Here is a 17,344-nt window from a genome sequence, read left to right as displayed (position 1 = left end):
CTCGCATTCAATTTGGTCACACTGCAGGCATCTCTCCCTAGTCGAGCTGACGCACAAAAGTTTGATTCAATAAAGCTCATAAAAGTGTGAAAAGAGCTGATGAATCCACCGCGGAAAGTCTCATTATTGTCTCCCGTCCTACGTTTTTAGCCACATTCAGTAACTCACTCAATGGTGTAGAATCAATTATCTAAACAGCTTTTGGACGGATATAGACAAAAAACAATCAAAGATCATTTTGACACACAAATTCGTCAGTTGGGGGGTAAAAGTTGGGTTTTATATGCGCTGTAACACCAGTAGGTAGTGCCAAAGCACCCTAGTGCATCACGCCAGTGTATTTATACTTAAATTAAACTACACAACTGGACCAACGATTGCCCGATATTGTGAATTAAAAAAGTAGAACTTCCACATTAAAATGACATTAAAAGTTGCAAACATATGGTTGTCATGGTAATTTCACTTGCGCTGTTTCAGAAAGCCTTAGTCTTACTCACCAAGAGCGGAAAGAGATGGAAAAACGTCTCCATTGTTTGGCCAGTTTTTGAATATGGAGACAAAGACGCAAACAAATGTTATTTTTAATATGTCTTACCCTGCTCAAATTTCCAATTTAACATGCAGAATATGGTGTTAAATTCCTCTTTAAATTGTTAAAACAGTATTTTAACCTGCATTAAATTGTAAATAACAGCCAGATATTGAAAGTTATTCTGGACAAATGGGCAGAAGCACTTAGTTCTGGCCCTTTTCTGATTAAAATGAGCAAAAAAAGGGTTAAAGACAAACAATGTGACCTCATTTAAAATACAAACCACAACATGAGCAAATCTGTACATAATATGTAACACTTCAAATTGAAATTTCATCTATTTTTACTGCCACTTTTTTGACATTATGAATGAATATAAATACTTATTTACATTATTTGTTACGTTAACACATCTTAAGTAAGATGCTGGAAAAAAGTTCTGCAAAGTTATTTGGTGACCCAAATCTTGAGACGCATGTGTGGGTGCTGACCCAGTGTCTAGGTATGACTGATGTATGACAACAGCAATAACTCATGTTTAACAAGCTGGAAACAGCAGATGTTTGATGCACGGCTGGTTAGGCTCTCTTCCTGCAGTGTTCTCCTCTCAAACGGCGCTGTTTTTAGTGACTTTTACTGAATTCTCCTTTCTCTTTCGCTCTTGCCTTTCCCCTCAACAAGGCTCCTCCGTCTCTCCTGCATGCCTCAGTGTCTGACACGACTCCAAACACAAGTCATGTGTGATTTCGACACAAATCGCTTGTGTCGAAGTGGAGCAAACTCGGCATGTACTTTTATAATGAGAGTCTAGGGATTGCTGGAATGTGGGCAGGGAACGCATCATTTTAAATGTACATTATAATTGCAGATTATATGTTTCACTCACTGATTGGGTCATATTTACACTACTTATTTATTAATATATATTTGAGAAAGTCAGTGAAAGTCTGTGATTATTCTTTTTTCATGTAGGGCAGGTGGGGTCAGCACCTATAGTGCCCCCTATTGATGATTTGCCACTAAAATCCATGTTCCCCCTAGAGCAGTGATTCCCAAAGTAAAAGCTGTGTATGTATGTTAAAAATAACATCTCTTGGATTTGCTTACCAATTCAAAATAATATTAGGTGCAACATTATCCACAAATGTGTTCCTGCTGTCACGACTTGGGTCACAATAGGTTGCCATCTTAAAAAAAAAAAAGGTAAAAAATTGGGGAAACATTGCCCTCCTGAGTAAATCTTACTGACGCTGAAAACTCTGCAGTTTGTCTGTCTGTGCATTTCCGAGATAGTGAGTAGCTCATATCAATAACTCAGTCCGCAGCCACCGAGCGAATCCGGCAGCTGTAGCGCGGACAAATACATCTTGAGCTTGTGTTTGTTGTAAATGATAATTTTTGACAGTCCACTTTGGGGCTGAGAGCCACATCACTTGTGCGGAACACGGGGGCCAGAGGTGATTGAAAGTGACAATATTATTTTCTGCCCCGGTCCTCCACATGTGCAGTCCAGATCTCAGGCAAAATCCTAATAAATGCCCAATGACAGGAGAAGATGAATGACCAGAATTGCCTCTCTGAGTTACAGCGTTTCAGCCACCTCAGCAATGATGTAGTAATGAATTCACACCACGTTGCCCCTCCACTCAATTTCCTGCCTTTCTTACTGATTGAATTTGAAAGAACTTTTAACAAGTCCTCTGAACAAAATGAAAGAGAAATTGTGTGTGTGTCTGTGTGTGTGTCTCTCTCTGTATGCTGGATATGGAGGAGCGTAACCATTGCTTCCAATGCAAACACAATGTGAGCCTTCCGCCTCGGCCACCTGTCTGCTGTGAACGTTGCCAAAGGGAATGCTGCCATCTTCACCAGGGTGAAAGACATGAGTGTTTGCCTTACATTTGGCCTTATTTTCAACATATTGCATTGGATTATTGATTTTTTTTTTTTTTTGGAATGTGGAATATCATGATACTCTGGATAATAATGCTCATTAGATATTAAATCGGAATTTCAAAAGACTTCTATTTCATCATTTTCTCAATCTACATAGCACCTGCTGAATGGCATCAAAGGTTAGTCATTGTCTGCATAGGAGAGGGCTCCTGCAATAAGACTGAGGTTTATTGTTGTATTGCTGTCTGAGGTGGAGCTTGTGTTAAACTGCTGCTACTTTATATTCAGTTATGGTCGAGCGAGTCACAATTTAGGGGTTGGGCGGCCTCCGAAACGATCGCAAGATACATCCGGAAGAGTTGCGAGATGATAAATGGTGTAGAAATAAAAGACTAAAAATAATTTGGTTACACACACATTTCACATTCTATTTTCTCACCAACCTTTCCTTATTTGTGTGAAATGCTGGAGATTTTATAAGGGGCCTGTAGACATTTACAGTATTCAAATGTTAATATCTCAGAAATGGGAAATATACTCCTTCTTGACAATTGATCGCAACTATATTCAGTGGGTTTTTTAAAAAAAAAACAAAAAAACACAGAAGATGCCCACTAATGTGCAGTGAAGTCAGAGTGAAATGCACTTTCCTCTGCCTTGGTTTAAAATCTGAAAGCGTGTATTTCAGAAAATAGAACCCCTCTCTGACTTCTGAGAAACTCCAGCACTTGGCGATGATAGCAGCCAAAGATTTAAACTGATGAAAGTGATGTACCTTGGTGAAAAGGTGCTACGATTGATAATAATAATGACATAGCAAGTTGTGGGGAGGATTGCAGCCCCTAAAATCAACTCCGAGGTGAAACCCATTTCATTTCCTTCTCTTCCCTGCAGGATGAACCATTTGGCCTTTTGGGGGTTTAAGATAAGACAGTGCCAGCTTATCACAGTCAACGATAACTGGAGAAACGAATGACAGCGGGGATTTGTGAATAGTCTTTCTATACCTGTTTTCTGCTCTCTCTCTCTCTCTCTCTCGCTGTCCCTCCCTCCGCCGCTCCCTCCCTGCCCGCATGCTCCTCCTTTTCCACAGAATGTGCTGCGGCCTGGAACTAGTGCTTCCATGCTGCAAAGTGGAACTCAAGAGACACGGTGTACCATTTGAAGAGGTCATTTATTTGTATGGCATGAAATGAGGTGAAGATTAATCGCTACACTAGATGTATCTGAGCAAGAGATTAGTCAAAGGCTTTGTCTGAATAGTACAGTGTCAGCAAAAAGGTCAATGGATACCGCGTATCCATTCAACATCATTATGTTTACTTCCTACTCTCCGCCTACAGTTTTTGGGGTAATATGTGCATTAGTGTCTCGTTTGATGATTATATAATCATAAAAAAAAACAAAACAACAACAACAACTAACAAAGTAACTGATGTGCATTGGAAATCGTTGCGGCCCGAGTGTGTTGACGTCTATGTGCAGCAGTTAGCGTGTACACTTAGCAGCAGTCAAACACCTGGCTGTTGGAGCATTCCTCATTACTCCTGGTTTAATGTGATATATACCCTTTCAAAAGGCCAAACTACCCCCATCTGTCATGAGCGGCCAAGGGTGTTCCACGCGTTCTGATTAGCAGTCAAGAGGGCGAAAAGAGCAATATTTGAAAGACTGGACGACGCACTTACTGGGAATTTCGATATCTGATATATCGGTGATGTTTGGGCCAATAATTGATATTGGTACATATATGCATATCAGTCTTTTAAGCCCTTTTCCCACTAGCGCAACACGCCTCACCTCGCCTCGGCACAACATGGTTATTACGCGTTCCCACTAGCGATAGTACCTGGCGATAGTATGCGTGACGTCGCCAGACAGCCGTCCACCGATCGGTCAGAGTGCCGTCACAGGAAGAGACGTCGGGCACAAGAATCAAGCCGAACTGTAGATCAGCTTAACAATACCAAAAAACGTGGGTCAATCTCAAACAATTACCAGGGAAATGTCTAAAATCTCAATATTTGACTCAATGGACTGATTCTAATGATTGCCCGTCACTAGTCTGTGTGTGTCGTGTGTGAAGCGAACTCACCGCCGTTTCATGCAGCCGTGCAGTGATGACTCCGCCCACGTTGAGGAGGTACTATGTTGTAACGGGAAACCAACCGAACCGCGTAGAGGCGAGGTGAGTCGAGGCAAGCTGAGACCATGGAGTGAAACACGGCATTATTCTGGAACGAAGACTTTATATTTTACACATGCATGTGGGAGCATGTGTAAAATCGCTTTGGATAAAAGCGTCAGTTCCAATAATACATTTTGAAGCCAATATCGGTGAATACGCACATCATGATGCCATAATATTGTGCATATCTCTAACACACATGTTCTTTGTTCATATTTGCTGCACTGAAATCTGGGAAAATTAATAATAATCCATGAAAACACTTTCAAAATTGTTCCTTTTTGGTTATGATGTTCATATAGGGATTTTTTTCACATCAAGATACTGCACTTTCCACTTTCTTGCTGTCCATAGAGACTTTGATGAATATGTCTTCCGACCCCGTCTTCCTATATAGGCAAGTAAATTGGGGGCAGGGGTGGCGCAGAGCAAAACTTTTTAAAACTAAAAAGTTTTCCAAAATTTAAAATAGGATTGCACTTTTGGCCTGAAAATGTCGCTTTTATAAACAAACACTATCGTAATTTTCTAAGCACACATTTAATTAGTGGTAGTTTTTCTCCAGGTGGCTTGTCTTGCATCATCTCCGATTTCCACTGCATCTAATGAGTTTGTATTAAAAACCAGACAACCATGAACAAACGCTTTTTCTTTTCTCTTCTTTTTAGCTCACCGTCGGTAGCAAACTAAGTAGGTGGTGTCGTTTCACGAACTACGAACTACCATCAGTTGGTAGTGAAAAAACTGTGTCACTTCACAGACAGGTGGACGACATCAAACCCATTTGGGGAGTCTAATAAAATGAAAACCTTCCAGCACCTGTGGATTTATTGTACATGTCACCTGTGCCTCCAAATATGACATATAGAGATTTAGATGCTATGTAGGAAAAAGTACTGCATGTTACTGATATTTTGCAGTTTCAAATACTGCACTCAGCGGCTTTGTATTTGCTTCTTCAAAGAGAAAGTAAAGACAGATATTACACGAGGTTTTTGACTGACTGTGTAGCACGTATTACTTTCTCATAGTTGAGCTTGGTTACACATCATAATTAATTACCTTTCAGCCAATATAGTTAAGCAACAGAGCCATATATGATCCATCCATCCATCCATCCATCCAACAGCAGCTTCCCCCCAGTGTTCCTCGGTTACATTAAATGTGAAATCTCTGTGGAATGTCCTGGGTCTTCCCTCGGGTTCCATCTCAGGCGGCACACTTGAGCTGCCTGAATGGTCTCAGACGGGTCCTTTAGACACAAAGGTATCGCAGCTCTACTCCGATTTCCCTCCACTCTATCCCACTTCTAAGTCTGAGCCGGGCTACCCAACGGGATAAACTAATTTTGTCCACTTGTGTCTCATTATTTTGTTCGCTACCCCAGAGCTCATGACTACAGGTGAGGGTTGGAATATAAACTGAGTGGCAAATTGAAAACGTTGCCCTGCAGCTTAGCTCCCTCTTCACTACTGATGCTGAATCTGCACCGTTCCCTCTGTCCTTTTCCAGACCTCAAAAGGCTTAAAAAACGTACACCCAACCACACTGACCACAGTTGTCCTACATCCATTCATTCATTCATTCATTCATTCATTCATCATCTACCTATCCTCCACATGTGGGTCGTGGTGCTACTGGTGCCAATCCCAGCTGACTTAGGGCCAAAGGTGCGGCACACCCTGGACAGGTCACCACTCCTTTGCAGGGCCAAAAGAGATGAACAATCATTCACCCACACACTCACATCTATGGGCAACTTAGAGCCACTTACAGTCTTACAATTAAACTGTAAACTGCGCCATGGGCGTGTCAAAACTAAGAGAACGTACTTCCAAATTTCAAATTTCACGAATGTAATCACCAATTTAAAAGATTTTTAGTACTCATTGCTCGGGTGTGTTTATGTAGTTGGTGAAAATGGAAGAAAATAAATATTTTTCATCAGATTGCCGATAGGCTGTGCTGAAAAAAGGACACAAGACACTCCATAATGCACATTCTTATTGCCTCTATATATACATTTTGACATAGTAATGGAAAAAAGCATCCTGAATGCTCTGTGTTGTGTGATTTATGTATTTATTGAGCGTATATTTGACACTGGGTGGATATTTAGACCGCAAATAATTAGGAGATGAGGATACTTTTTTCATGTTTATGTCATAGACGAACAGTCACAATGGATCAGAGTAGGAATTTTGTTTCTGTGTTCAAAATAAATTCATTCTTTTATTCATTCTTGTTCAAATCAATTCAGCTGTGAGCAATGAGTCTGTCATTATCACTGACAGATTAGGAGTTTCCCTTGAAACACGAGCAAAAATCAAACAAAAAAAAAAACGTTCTGTTCATCAGCGAAGTAAAAGCATTTTCCAAAAAAGTCAAATCCAGAGTGGAAAGCTCAAGCGAAACACAGCTACAAAAATAACACGTAAGATAACCAACACTCTCTGACACGCAGTGCATCTGTGTGGGATTCCATCACTTTTGAATCCAAAGCGACTTAGAAAAAAAGACATTTCAGGGCCTTTAAACCCGACGCAGAGGAACCAGATTGAATTGTGTGCTCTCAGAGCATGGATTTTTCAAAGCAGCCAGTTACGTGCATATTTTTCTACCCTCCGCTGCCTCAGTCATTGTTTCTTTTATTGACTCAAAACATGTCCAGAGTTTATGGAGTTTAACTTTTATCAATGAAAGTAGCGAAATGCAGTGTATTCAGTGGGTGTGTTCATCGTTGCTCATTGCTTTTTTTTCCAAAATAAATGTACATTTTTTTCAAATAAACATGAAATTACTTTGGGTAACCTGACTTGTATCGCGCCATCGTTTCAAAATAAAATAGAAGAAGTGGTGGTTCTCTGCATACACCAACAAACATAAACGCGGACGCAGATAAATCTGTGAAAGGTTCCTTCGCGCTGATTTTTATCAGCCTTCTGATGAATCGCACGCAGGCTCGACTTCACGATTTATTTATGAAATATCTCTTTCAGATATGATGTTAATCGAATTAAATCCACCTGCTATCAGTGTGCATCTCCCATGCCCACATTTCAGTTGAAATCCAGGGGAAATCAGATTGTTTAGTGCAACACAGGCAGACAGAGAGACAGACAGATAGATACTATTTACAGAATGAAGAAAATACTGCTCACATATTGGACGCTACCAAATGCTGACAAGGACGAGGACTGACCAGCGAGTTTATCGCTGTGAATAAATCCCCGGGGTTGTGGCTGCTACTGGTAATTAAATTTGAGAAATATGAGCACCTTGCTTCTTTCCCATAAAATAAAATGCATTATTTTGTGATTGTCATATTTCAGTTCACCGCAATCTCTTCAAGGACTTATTTTACTTCGAGTTAGAGGGAAGGATCTCAATATCCAAATTTGTAATATTTTGCCAAAAGTCAGACAAACAAAGAAACAAAAAACAAACAAGGCTCATTTAAATGCACAGTAACACTCTCTCTGTTAAGGTGAACAAGTGCACAAAGTTATCTGTAGGATACTTAACATGGAAATATTCCACTTAACAGCTTGACCTTGGTTGAATAACTTCACATACTTTATACAAAGCATTGCCAAATGCAACATCTGCTCAAAGAGATTTGCTTCAGGCAAAGGTTTTTACAAATGTACTGTAATAATGCATGCAGGAATGGCAGCTTGGTCTTTATTGATGCACACGCATGAACATGCATCTCTTTAAGCTCTGCTCCAGCGCCGCTCACCACACTGCCTATGACTTATCTGTTTGTTCCTTTAACAATGTGCTGCATGTGCTCGTTTTTTTTTTGTTACATGAAAAGAGAAAGAATGAGTAGCTTAGTAGCTGTAAGCGGGAGATATGGAAGAGGAGGAAGAGTCTTATTCGTTTTGACAGTATTCAAACCTTGAGTCAAAGTCTTCATTTCATTCCCGCTACCTTCCCGCTGTGCATACAGTATCACCGTTTATCACAAATGGACACGCGTGACAGACGTATTACACTCTGACGCATAGGCTGCAGGTATAAGCCTCCCATTGGCCGCGTGATTCTTCTCTAATTCTTCTATAGTTTCTCCCTTTATTAAAGGTGACATAGAATGCTTGTATCACACATATATGTTAGTTATGAAGGTCCATTTACATATATTAACTTGTTTTCATGATTAAAAACCTCCTAGTCGCTGCAAACGAGCCGATCAAAATATCTCCTCACTGACGCTCTCGTCAGCTGCGCTGTTTCAGACCAAAACCACACCCCCAGACAAGGACTGTGTTGTGATTGGCCAGCCAACGAGTGCTTTCCCACTGTCCTGTGATTGGCCAGGTACCTGGAAGTGACGTAATAGGTAGGCCAGCTCTCAGATACACATATCTGCATCTCAGCAGCTACAATGAGAGTAGTTCTTCTTCTTCTGCGGTTGAACGTACGTAACCGGATGTGCCCGGACTAGTGCCCGCACCAGGAGGCGCTACGGTGGTGAGAGGAGTGGTGAGGATTTCTGATGACGACATCAAATTAAGGAAGTGCCGATCCGCTTCGCAGAGCCCAGGAAAACAATACAACACTATTTTCTCAGCAGTGGCTGAACTGTTTGTTCTGAAACTTTAGGGTTTCATGACGCAGATACACACACAAACGCAGCGTTAATTGGAGCTTCCGGTCTATGACGCCTTTAAGGGACTTATAAAAGCTCAGAGCTGGAGTCTACAAGTTGAATATGGCAGGTTCTGATGTAGAATCGGATTGTGTGATTGTATATTTTGCATGTCGCCGTATGTAGGTGTGATTGGTTTCAAAATAATACACAAACGCTCCTTTCCTTCCCTCCCTCTATAGCAGAATGATATATAGGGGCAAGTAGAACCTTCCGAGGTGCTGACACAGCGCAGTGGAGGTCTGGCTATGTGAGACATTATAATCAATGAAGCACCAGGGATTCATATAAATCCAGCATATAAGCAGCACTCATGGTGGAGGTCAGACACATTAGCTGTCAGAGGTCACCGGAATAACTTGAAAAGGCAACAAAGGGTGGCGGTCCCTTTTCTTTCACGGTTTTTGTGACTTTCTTCATTCTGCGCTGCCTAGATTCACAGCTTGAGTTTTATTTCTTTTCTTACACCAACCTGTGTTTTATTCATTTTGACACGCGTGTCTGTCGTGATGGGGCTGTTAAGGAAAACATCTCTCAGCTGTGAAGTAGCAGCAGCATCCCGGGTGACAATCTCGGTTTCAAATGATTTCTTTCTTTCTTTCTTTTTTTTTTCTTTTTTTTTCTGTCACCAGCTTTCTGCTCTTTTTTTTCTCCTCGTTCTCATCAGTTCACTTTCACTTAATTTTAGGCTGTGTCAGCATGGTTGAGGGATTCCTTACCGTGCAAAAAAAAAACAAAAAACACAACACAACAAAAAAAAAGTCACAAAGAACTTCATCTGCATGCGTGTTTCTCTGTTTCAAATGATGAACAAATACATTGTCACGATGTATGAGAACCAGAGAAGGCCGCCAAAAGCTGCTAGTAAAAACTAAATTCTATGAATTGAATCGTATCATGACAAAATGTCCATCAGTTTACTTTAATATTAAGTGTAATAATATGTAAAATTGATTAATTTGGGCTCATTAATTCACTAATTATACATTTTCTTCCACAGAGGACTCTTTTGAACCAGTTGAATAATAAATAATGTATTGCTTTTTTGTTATTTACTTTACTTTGCTTGTGTGTTTTTGTGTGCAGGGAGTTTGGGAGATGGAAGGTGAATAATCTGGCAGTTGAACGGAGAGATTTCCTGGAGTCTCCATTACCTCTGACATCTGAGTTTATCAGGAACATACGACTCCTGGGCCACAGACCCACCACGCAGATGATCACTGACAACCTGATCAGGAAGTATGGCACTCACTTTCTGCTGTCAGCTACCCTGGGAGGTAAACAAGAAAAAGCAAATGGTATTTTATTATTTCAAAGCATAGTACAATGTAGATTATTGTCACAACCATAGCTCATAGTGTGTTTTCAATAACGATATGTGTTGGACCAGGACACCTGAAGACACACAGATAATTGTGATCAGTGTGCATCAACTAAAAGGGTTAACTGGCAGAAATTGAATAGATTCCATGGTTCTCAAACTGTGGTTATTGGAACAAATAGCTAGAGTCACCTTGTGTCTCACTCTGTCTTAATCTAATCTCACTAGACCATTGTGAGAAGTACACGTGAAGAAAGAGGAGGAGGATGAGAGACCAAATGGGACTAAATCTGCCTCCTGTGAAAAGTCCGTAGCTGACTTTGCTCGACCTATTTACACCACCGCGTTTGAACGTCGGTGATAATGGTGTTAATTCAAGAGCTCAATATATTCAAGGGGGGTATAAAATGTTTGAGAACTACTGGAATAGACTATAGCCCCAAGTACTAGTGCTGTATGAGTGTATGATCAATTTCAAATAAAAATAGCTTTGTTTTTGTGATAACCTTATAAGCTTTTTATGTGCACTTTAGGCAGGGGCAATGCAGAAATGTACATGGCTTACTACACAAAAGAAAAAGAAAAAAAGCTCCACCCACATAAACAACATGTATAATCCAGCAAGCAAGAGAAAGAAAATGGCAGAGAGTGGGAGAGTCTTTTTTTTTATTATCTTTTCTGGCATGCAGAGGCCACTGTATAGTTCCCTGAAAAGGAAGAATGAGCGGAGGAGTGTTTTGGCTTGTTACCATCTGCGGTCTCACCATTAGATGTCACTAATTCCTACACACTGGACCCCTTAACAGAGCAGCGATGAAGCCATAGCGCACTCTTACCAGCTGATGACACATGCGGAGTACAATGAAATTAAGAGGCAGTGCTTCTCCCTTACGCGGTACATTAATAGTGTCGGATAAAAGGAGAAAAAGTGTTCTCAGGAGCTGCTTCAGCTCCCGGAGAACATCCTGTCGGCTTTACGAGAGTAAACAGTTTGTGTTGATCAACGCTGCAACACTTTGCTCTCCCATCAGGAGAACAGACGAGCGCGACACAGTGACTTGGTCAAAGTCAAGTAACATGAATTACAAGTCACAGCAGGATAATGTGCCACCGACTACACAGACATTGCTCTTCAGAGACGTATGTGTGTGTGTGCGCGCGCTGTACCAAACAGTGCCACATTTATTTACGTATTTATTTATTTTATTGAGTGCAGTGCAGTGATGAAAGGAATATAACACACAGAGCAATACTTGTCGATTACTTTTACACACCGGACTCCCTGGAAAATGAGGGGTTTGCCTTGGACCGTTGCCATAGGTGCCTCCACGGCTCTGAATGGATTGCTCCTCTGTGTTCGGAAACACACGTGGACTTATAGAAATGAATAAATAGATATTGTGATATTAATAGGGTGGGTCCCCCAGCAGCTGAGAAACAAAAAAAATAGCACCCAATAGCATTAACACTGCATTATGAGGAGATAAAATGAGGCGCTCTGTCTCGCGATTCGGGGGCGATGAGACTGTGCCGCACCAAAGCCCTTGGACATATGAAGTGCTGATTGCTATGATCAGTGGCTACTGATGCGGATGATGTGGCTGGTCCTGACCGAGGTCAAAAATCAGCTTTGGTTTTGCTGTGTTGTTTCTATCTGGAATTGTTGTGTCCCAAAACAGAACAGGTTGGGTTGTAAATTATAACATTATATAAGGGCCAAATAATGGATTAAGTGGGAAAACGCACATATTCAGTCATAAACGATGTGCCAGTGAAAGGCAGTGTATAGAAACGTTTGAGCAAGTGCACTTTGCATTACCGTAATTTACGCGCCAGTTTGTGCTATGAGAAACATTGTGAAGGTTTCTGAAAGCTGACAAGTTGCACATGTGGTTATTATGGTATTTTCACTCGCGTTGTTGCAGGAAGCCAACAAATCAGTGTCTTTGTTGCCACAAAGGGAAAAAGGTGGAAAGACGCCTGTGCATAGTTTCCATATTTTTGCCCTGTTTTTGGACATTGAGACAAAACCGCAAACAGTCTCATTTTAAATATGTTTTATACTGTTCAAATTTCAAATTAAATTGCTAATGCACTGTTTTGACATGCAGCAAATCGTAAATGACTGCCAGATATTGAAGGTTATTCTGGAAAAATGGGCAAAAGCACAATTGCTGCAACTGACAAACCAACAAAAAACTTTTTTTTTTTTAAATGTTTCTGTGCAGGAGAAGAGGCGTTGACGATATTTGTGGACAAGAGGAAACTGAGTAAGAAAGCAGAGGTGAGCGACTACTCTGGGAACTCGTCCACTGTGACTCTGGAGGCTCTGCACCAGCTGGCTGCCTCCTACTTCATTGACAGAGAGAGTACCCTGCGCAAGCTGCACCACATCCAGATCGCCTCCACTGCCATCAAGGTACAATCCTTTTTTTTGTCTATATACTGTTGAGTTCCCGGGGCACATTCACACACACCGACGCACTAGTTATTACGTCTACTTTGATTTTTTTTGGGTCACGAGTCATCAATCAAGTCAAACTCATTACATCAGGACAATGAGGTGAAAAATGTGTAAGGCTGGAGGGTTGGCAGAGGTGTGCGACTGTCTTTTTTTTTCTTCACATCTTACTTTTGTGGTGATGTCACTTTTTTATACCACACAGTGTCTTTGCAGCAAGAAGACCCGGATTCAAGATCCGGTTGGAACAAGGGCCTTTCTGCATAGTTTGCATGTGATCCCTGTGTGTGTGTGTGGGGGTTTTCTCCGGGTTCTCCAGTTTCCAGGCAAAGTGGTAGAAAATGGATGGATGGATGGATAGTATCAAGACAGACAGCTACATTGTGCTGGTAAAGCATGGAGGCTGTAAACAGGTTGAACTACATCTATTGTGAAAGTTCATTATGTCTTCTGATTGAGCTTAGTTTTTTGGTTCGATCTTCCTCAGAACTCTCACCTGATGTTAGGTGGTGACATGCCTGATCAACTGATGTTACGGAGGCGTGATTAACAAGGTAAAGGAAACCAAAAAAAACAGGTTGAACGAGGTTTTCAGAAATGAATTTCTGCTGCTCAAAATACTGACTACCAGTGTCTCTCTGGCTCGTTGTGAAGCCTCATAATTAATGACGGACAGTTTGATATGCCAGTCAAACATTCGAGTCTTTGTTGGGGGGGGGCTACAGACACTGATTTTCAGAATGCATCGATAACTATCAGGACGAGGATTTCAACAAACCTTAAACAAGCAAAGTGGATAGTTAGAGCTACTCATGAAGTATCCGTCCACAAACCTCCCTCAGGGACACACTTTTTCATAAAATTTCTTAAAAACACAATGCCATGTGGACCTTTCAGTTTTTGTTTTTACTTATTTTCTCTTTCATCTCGCCGGCTTTGAATTTAAGAATGCGCACCGTGCTGGTACGTACGTTTCAACTTCGAGCATTTACCTCTCACTTCCATCTGGGGGACGTTCACGTAGCGCGACGCCAAGAAGAAGACAAGCTTCTTTAGCCAGAAATAAAAATGACATTAAGTGAATTTATTTCCCCTGTCCTCTCCTCTGTCGTCCATATCATATTTGTAATGACAAAACTTTCAAACTTTCATTGACGTTGATGATTTATGCACATTCACGACTCACTAGGCTGGTGTATAAATCCTTACAGTTGCCAAAAGATAAACAAATAAATAAATAAATAAAAAACGAAATCCGGCCACAAACAAAGGGGAACACAGAGAGAGGGTGTGTAATAAAGGGAAGGTGAGATAACGAGACACAGGTGAAAACAATTGGGAACGAGCGCTGGTTATCAGACAGGCGAGCAAAACAAAAGGGCAGTGAGGGAGTGAAATAACACATGATGCACACAGAGGGAAACCACAGAGTGAAACAAAAAGTTTACTCGACAAAGGACACAAGGAAAGGAACTCAGCGAAACAGAACATATGAATCCGAATTCATTAAATGCCTTTTCAATTTCTCAGATGAAAGTAAAAGGTCCTCCATATCAGATAGGACATACATATCATTAACACACCATAGTAATAGAAATATAATATTTTGTGAGTGTGTTAAAAATACACAAAGGGCTGTCACTTTTTCCCAAACATCAAGTTTGAACAAAAATGCCTCTGCTGGCCCACACGGTATTTACATCAAACGGCATGATAGGCTTCTAGGCTGTATATTCTGAACTCAAACTTTTTTTTGCAGGCTCAAGATTGAAATTGCACCCCTAAGATCAAACATACATCTGATAAATATTTCAGATAAGAAGTGAAAGCCCTACAAAGACACAGTGACAGCAGTTAGATGGGATAAACACTTATTTCCCCCCACGCTGCTGGTGCATACGCACATAGCGTTGCCTGACAGATGAAAGCTGCGGCATACAAATAACATTACATCATTTATGTTCATGAAGACCAAATAGAGGCACACAACAATAACATAAAAACAAAAAAAAATCCTCAGATTTGGTTTATATTTGCGTCTTGGTGTCACTTGCGATGCAGAAAACTGTCTTTGCGCAGCTTTGGGTGCCATTACATTTTGTTTACAATTTCCTTGTCATAAAACAATGACAACAGCAATGAAAATAAAACGGAAGATTATGCTTCTTGTTTTTTTTGTTTTTTTTCCCCCCTGTGATGAGATATGATCATCAGCCGCCATCGTATAAGCACACCGAGTCTGGGTGTGCCGGGCACATATGGCGAGGGGGGGAGATAAATGAATCTTGTGAAACACTGCTTATGTCAGGTTGCTGCCTCCGGTTGTCACCTTCAGGTAGCATGGGGTTAATGGGGTGACGGAGAGGAGGCTGACTCCCCCCCTACTCCCCACCCTGTGCCTTTTTTTCATTCCAACACGGAGGCTGTCATTGTGTAAAGTACAGCTTTCTCCACTGCAACAGGACATCAATCAGAATCAGACTCCCTGTACTAATATCAAAGCTCCGTCCTCACACTACAGCACATTGTGTTCAGGGAGGGCTTTTCTTTTGCACCTAAGGGAGACATATCTGTAGTGTAGAGGCAGATGCTTTTGTCTGTTTCATTTCTTCAGAATTATTATTTTCTTTTTTTTGTAGCTACATAGAGGCAGTGCTTTCATGCTCCAAAGGCAGTCTTCTGGCGTAACTGACAGGTGGAGGGAGGAGAGACTCACCTCCATCACTGGGAGGAAGTGAGTCAAAGGAGTGAGAGAGAGAGAGAGAGCCCCCTACACTTGTGCATCATTTCCACCGGGTGCTGACCCACGCACTAGCAGAACAAATGCATCTAAGCACTCCTCTGCATGAATTTGAAATCAAACAAGTTGAGAGATGAATGGGTGAGGGCTGGCAAGGCAAAGAGCCACAAAAGGGGAAATTGAAGCTCACTTTGCAGAGAGAGCGAGCCTGTTATATGTGCTGTGCTGTGCTGTGCTATGCTGGGGATTGGCTGTGGAAATCTGGGCTCTCTTAAAGAAGTCACGGTGCAGAGGACAGTGTGTGACACAGCCGGCTTGTTTGAACAATGACTAATGACAGCAGCTGTCGGAAAGCAGCAGGGACCCTGTTTTTTTTCTGTATGAGAATTTTCTGACCCGAATCAATGACAATATCGGCACATGACTTGAACCGTAATTTCCACTCTGAAAACACCGATGAACAAGGCGGAACGTTTTGAACGAGGCAACAGCAGGATTCTCAGGTCTCATATTTTCTTTTCATTAACAACTTGATTGTGTTCTTTTCTCATTATGGAAGAGACAAATTCTTTTTTTTTGTTCCCACTCTTAATGCTTAGTATTCGCTATGTTCACGTGTGCAAAATTTCTTCATTCCGGAAATATTCATTCCGATTGGAATTTACAATTCCATCGTTTACGTGGACGCATGACACCAACGTTGGAAGTCAGGATCGGATTGACTCTTTTTATCAAACTGTGGGGCCCCTCAGGGGTCCGTTCTATTTGCAGCAGGTGGAACTCGCAGTAACCCGGACTCATTTTAGGGATGTACCACAACAAAATCCACACTGGTGACAAGGCTTGGATAATGGAGAAGTTTCTGGTAGGAGCAAAACGATATGCAATGTTTCAGAAACTAACGACAAGCCAACGTCAGCCGAAGACGAGGAGAAAATACGACGACGCATACCTCAGTCTTGGATTCATGGCGAATGTGGAACGAGATGAAGAAAGACCTCTCTGTGTGTTGCGTCTCAAAACATTGGTAATGGGGACAGCATGAAACCTAATAAATTTAAGAGACACACGGAGACTAGGGATGCACGATATATCGGCATTAATATTGGTATCGGCCGATGTTCGTCATTTTTTAACATATCGGCATCGGTCCAATGAGTAAAACTGCGCCGATTTTAACAACCGATGTTTATACCCGTCTAATTGCTGTTTGTGTATGTGTCGGGAAGGGGAGGCCATGTGGCATTTGTTTGGGCATATGACAGTGCCAGTGACGCAAGCGCAGCACAAGATGTGTGTGTGTGTGTGTGTGTGTGTGTTGAGAGAGAATGTCAGCGGTGTGGGCGATTTTTCAGGGTGTCAATAGAAGATACGCGAAAAGCATTATGCAACACTTGCAAAGTCGAGGTAATGCGAGGAGGGTTCCGCGTCAAGTCATTCAATACCACAAATTTGATTATGTCATTTGAAAAACCGCCACCCAGAAGTACACAAACAACGGCAGGAAGCTAACGCTAGTAACATTAGGCGGCGGACAAAAAAGAAAGCA

At 41.5% G+C, this 17,344-nt stretch overlaps 1 protein-coding gene across 2 annotated transcripts in view; it reads left to right on the top strand.

Annotated features, from left to right (window-relative positions):
• brinp3a.2 (bone morphogenetic protein/retinoic acid inducible neural-specific 3a, tandem duplicate 2) overlaps positions 1 to 17,344 on the top strand; it is a 36,772-nt gene that overhangs the window by 4,499 nt on the left and 14,929 nt on the right. Inside the window, exons 2-3 of one of the 2 annotated variants that reach the window (XM_044044941.1) lie at positions 10,360 to 10,550; positions 12,823 to 13,013. In XM_044044941.1, the coding sequence (XP_043900876.1) occupies positions 10,360 to 10,550; positions 12,823 to 13,013 (382 nt within the window). Of the gene's footprint in view, positions 1 to 10,359; positions 10,572 to 12,822; positions 13,014 to 17,344 lie in introns of both variants that reach the window. The other variant, XM_044044940.1, reaches the window with a different exon arrangement.

This window comes from Solea senegalensis, linkage group LG14, assembly GCF_019176455.1.
Source record: "Solea senegalensis isolate Sse05_10M linkage group LG14, IFAPA_SoseM_1, whole genome shotgun sequence".
Classification (NCBI taxonomy): Eukaryota; Metazoa; Chordata; class Actinopteri; order Pleuronectiformes; family Soleidae; genus Solea; species Solea senegalensis.
The sequence above is the reverse complement of the archived record's forward strand: the minus strand, read 5'-3'. Positions and strand labels throughout refer to the sequence as shown.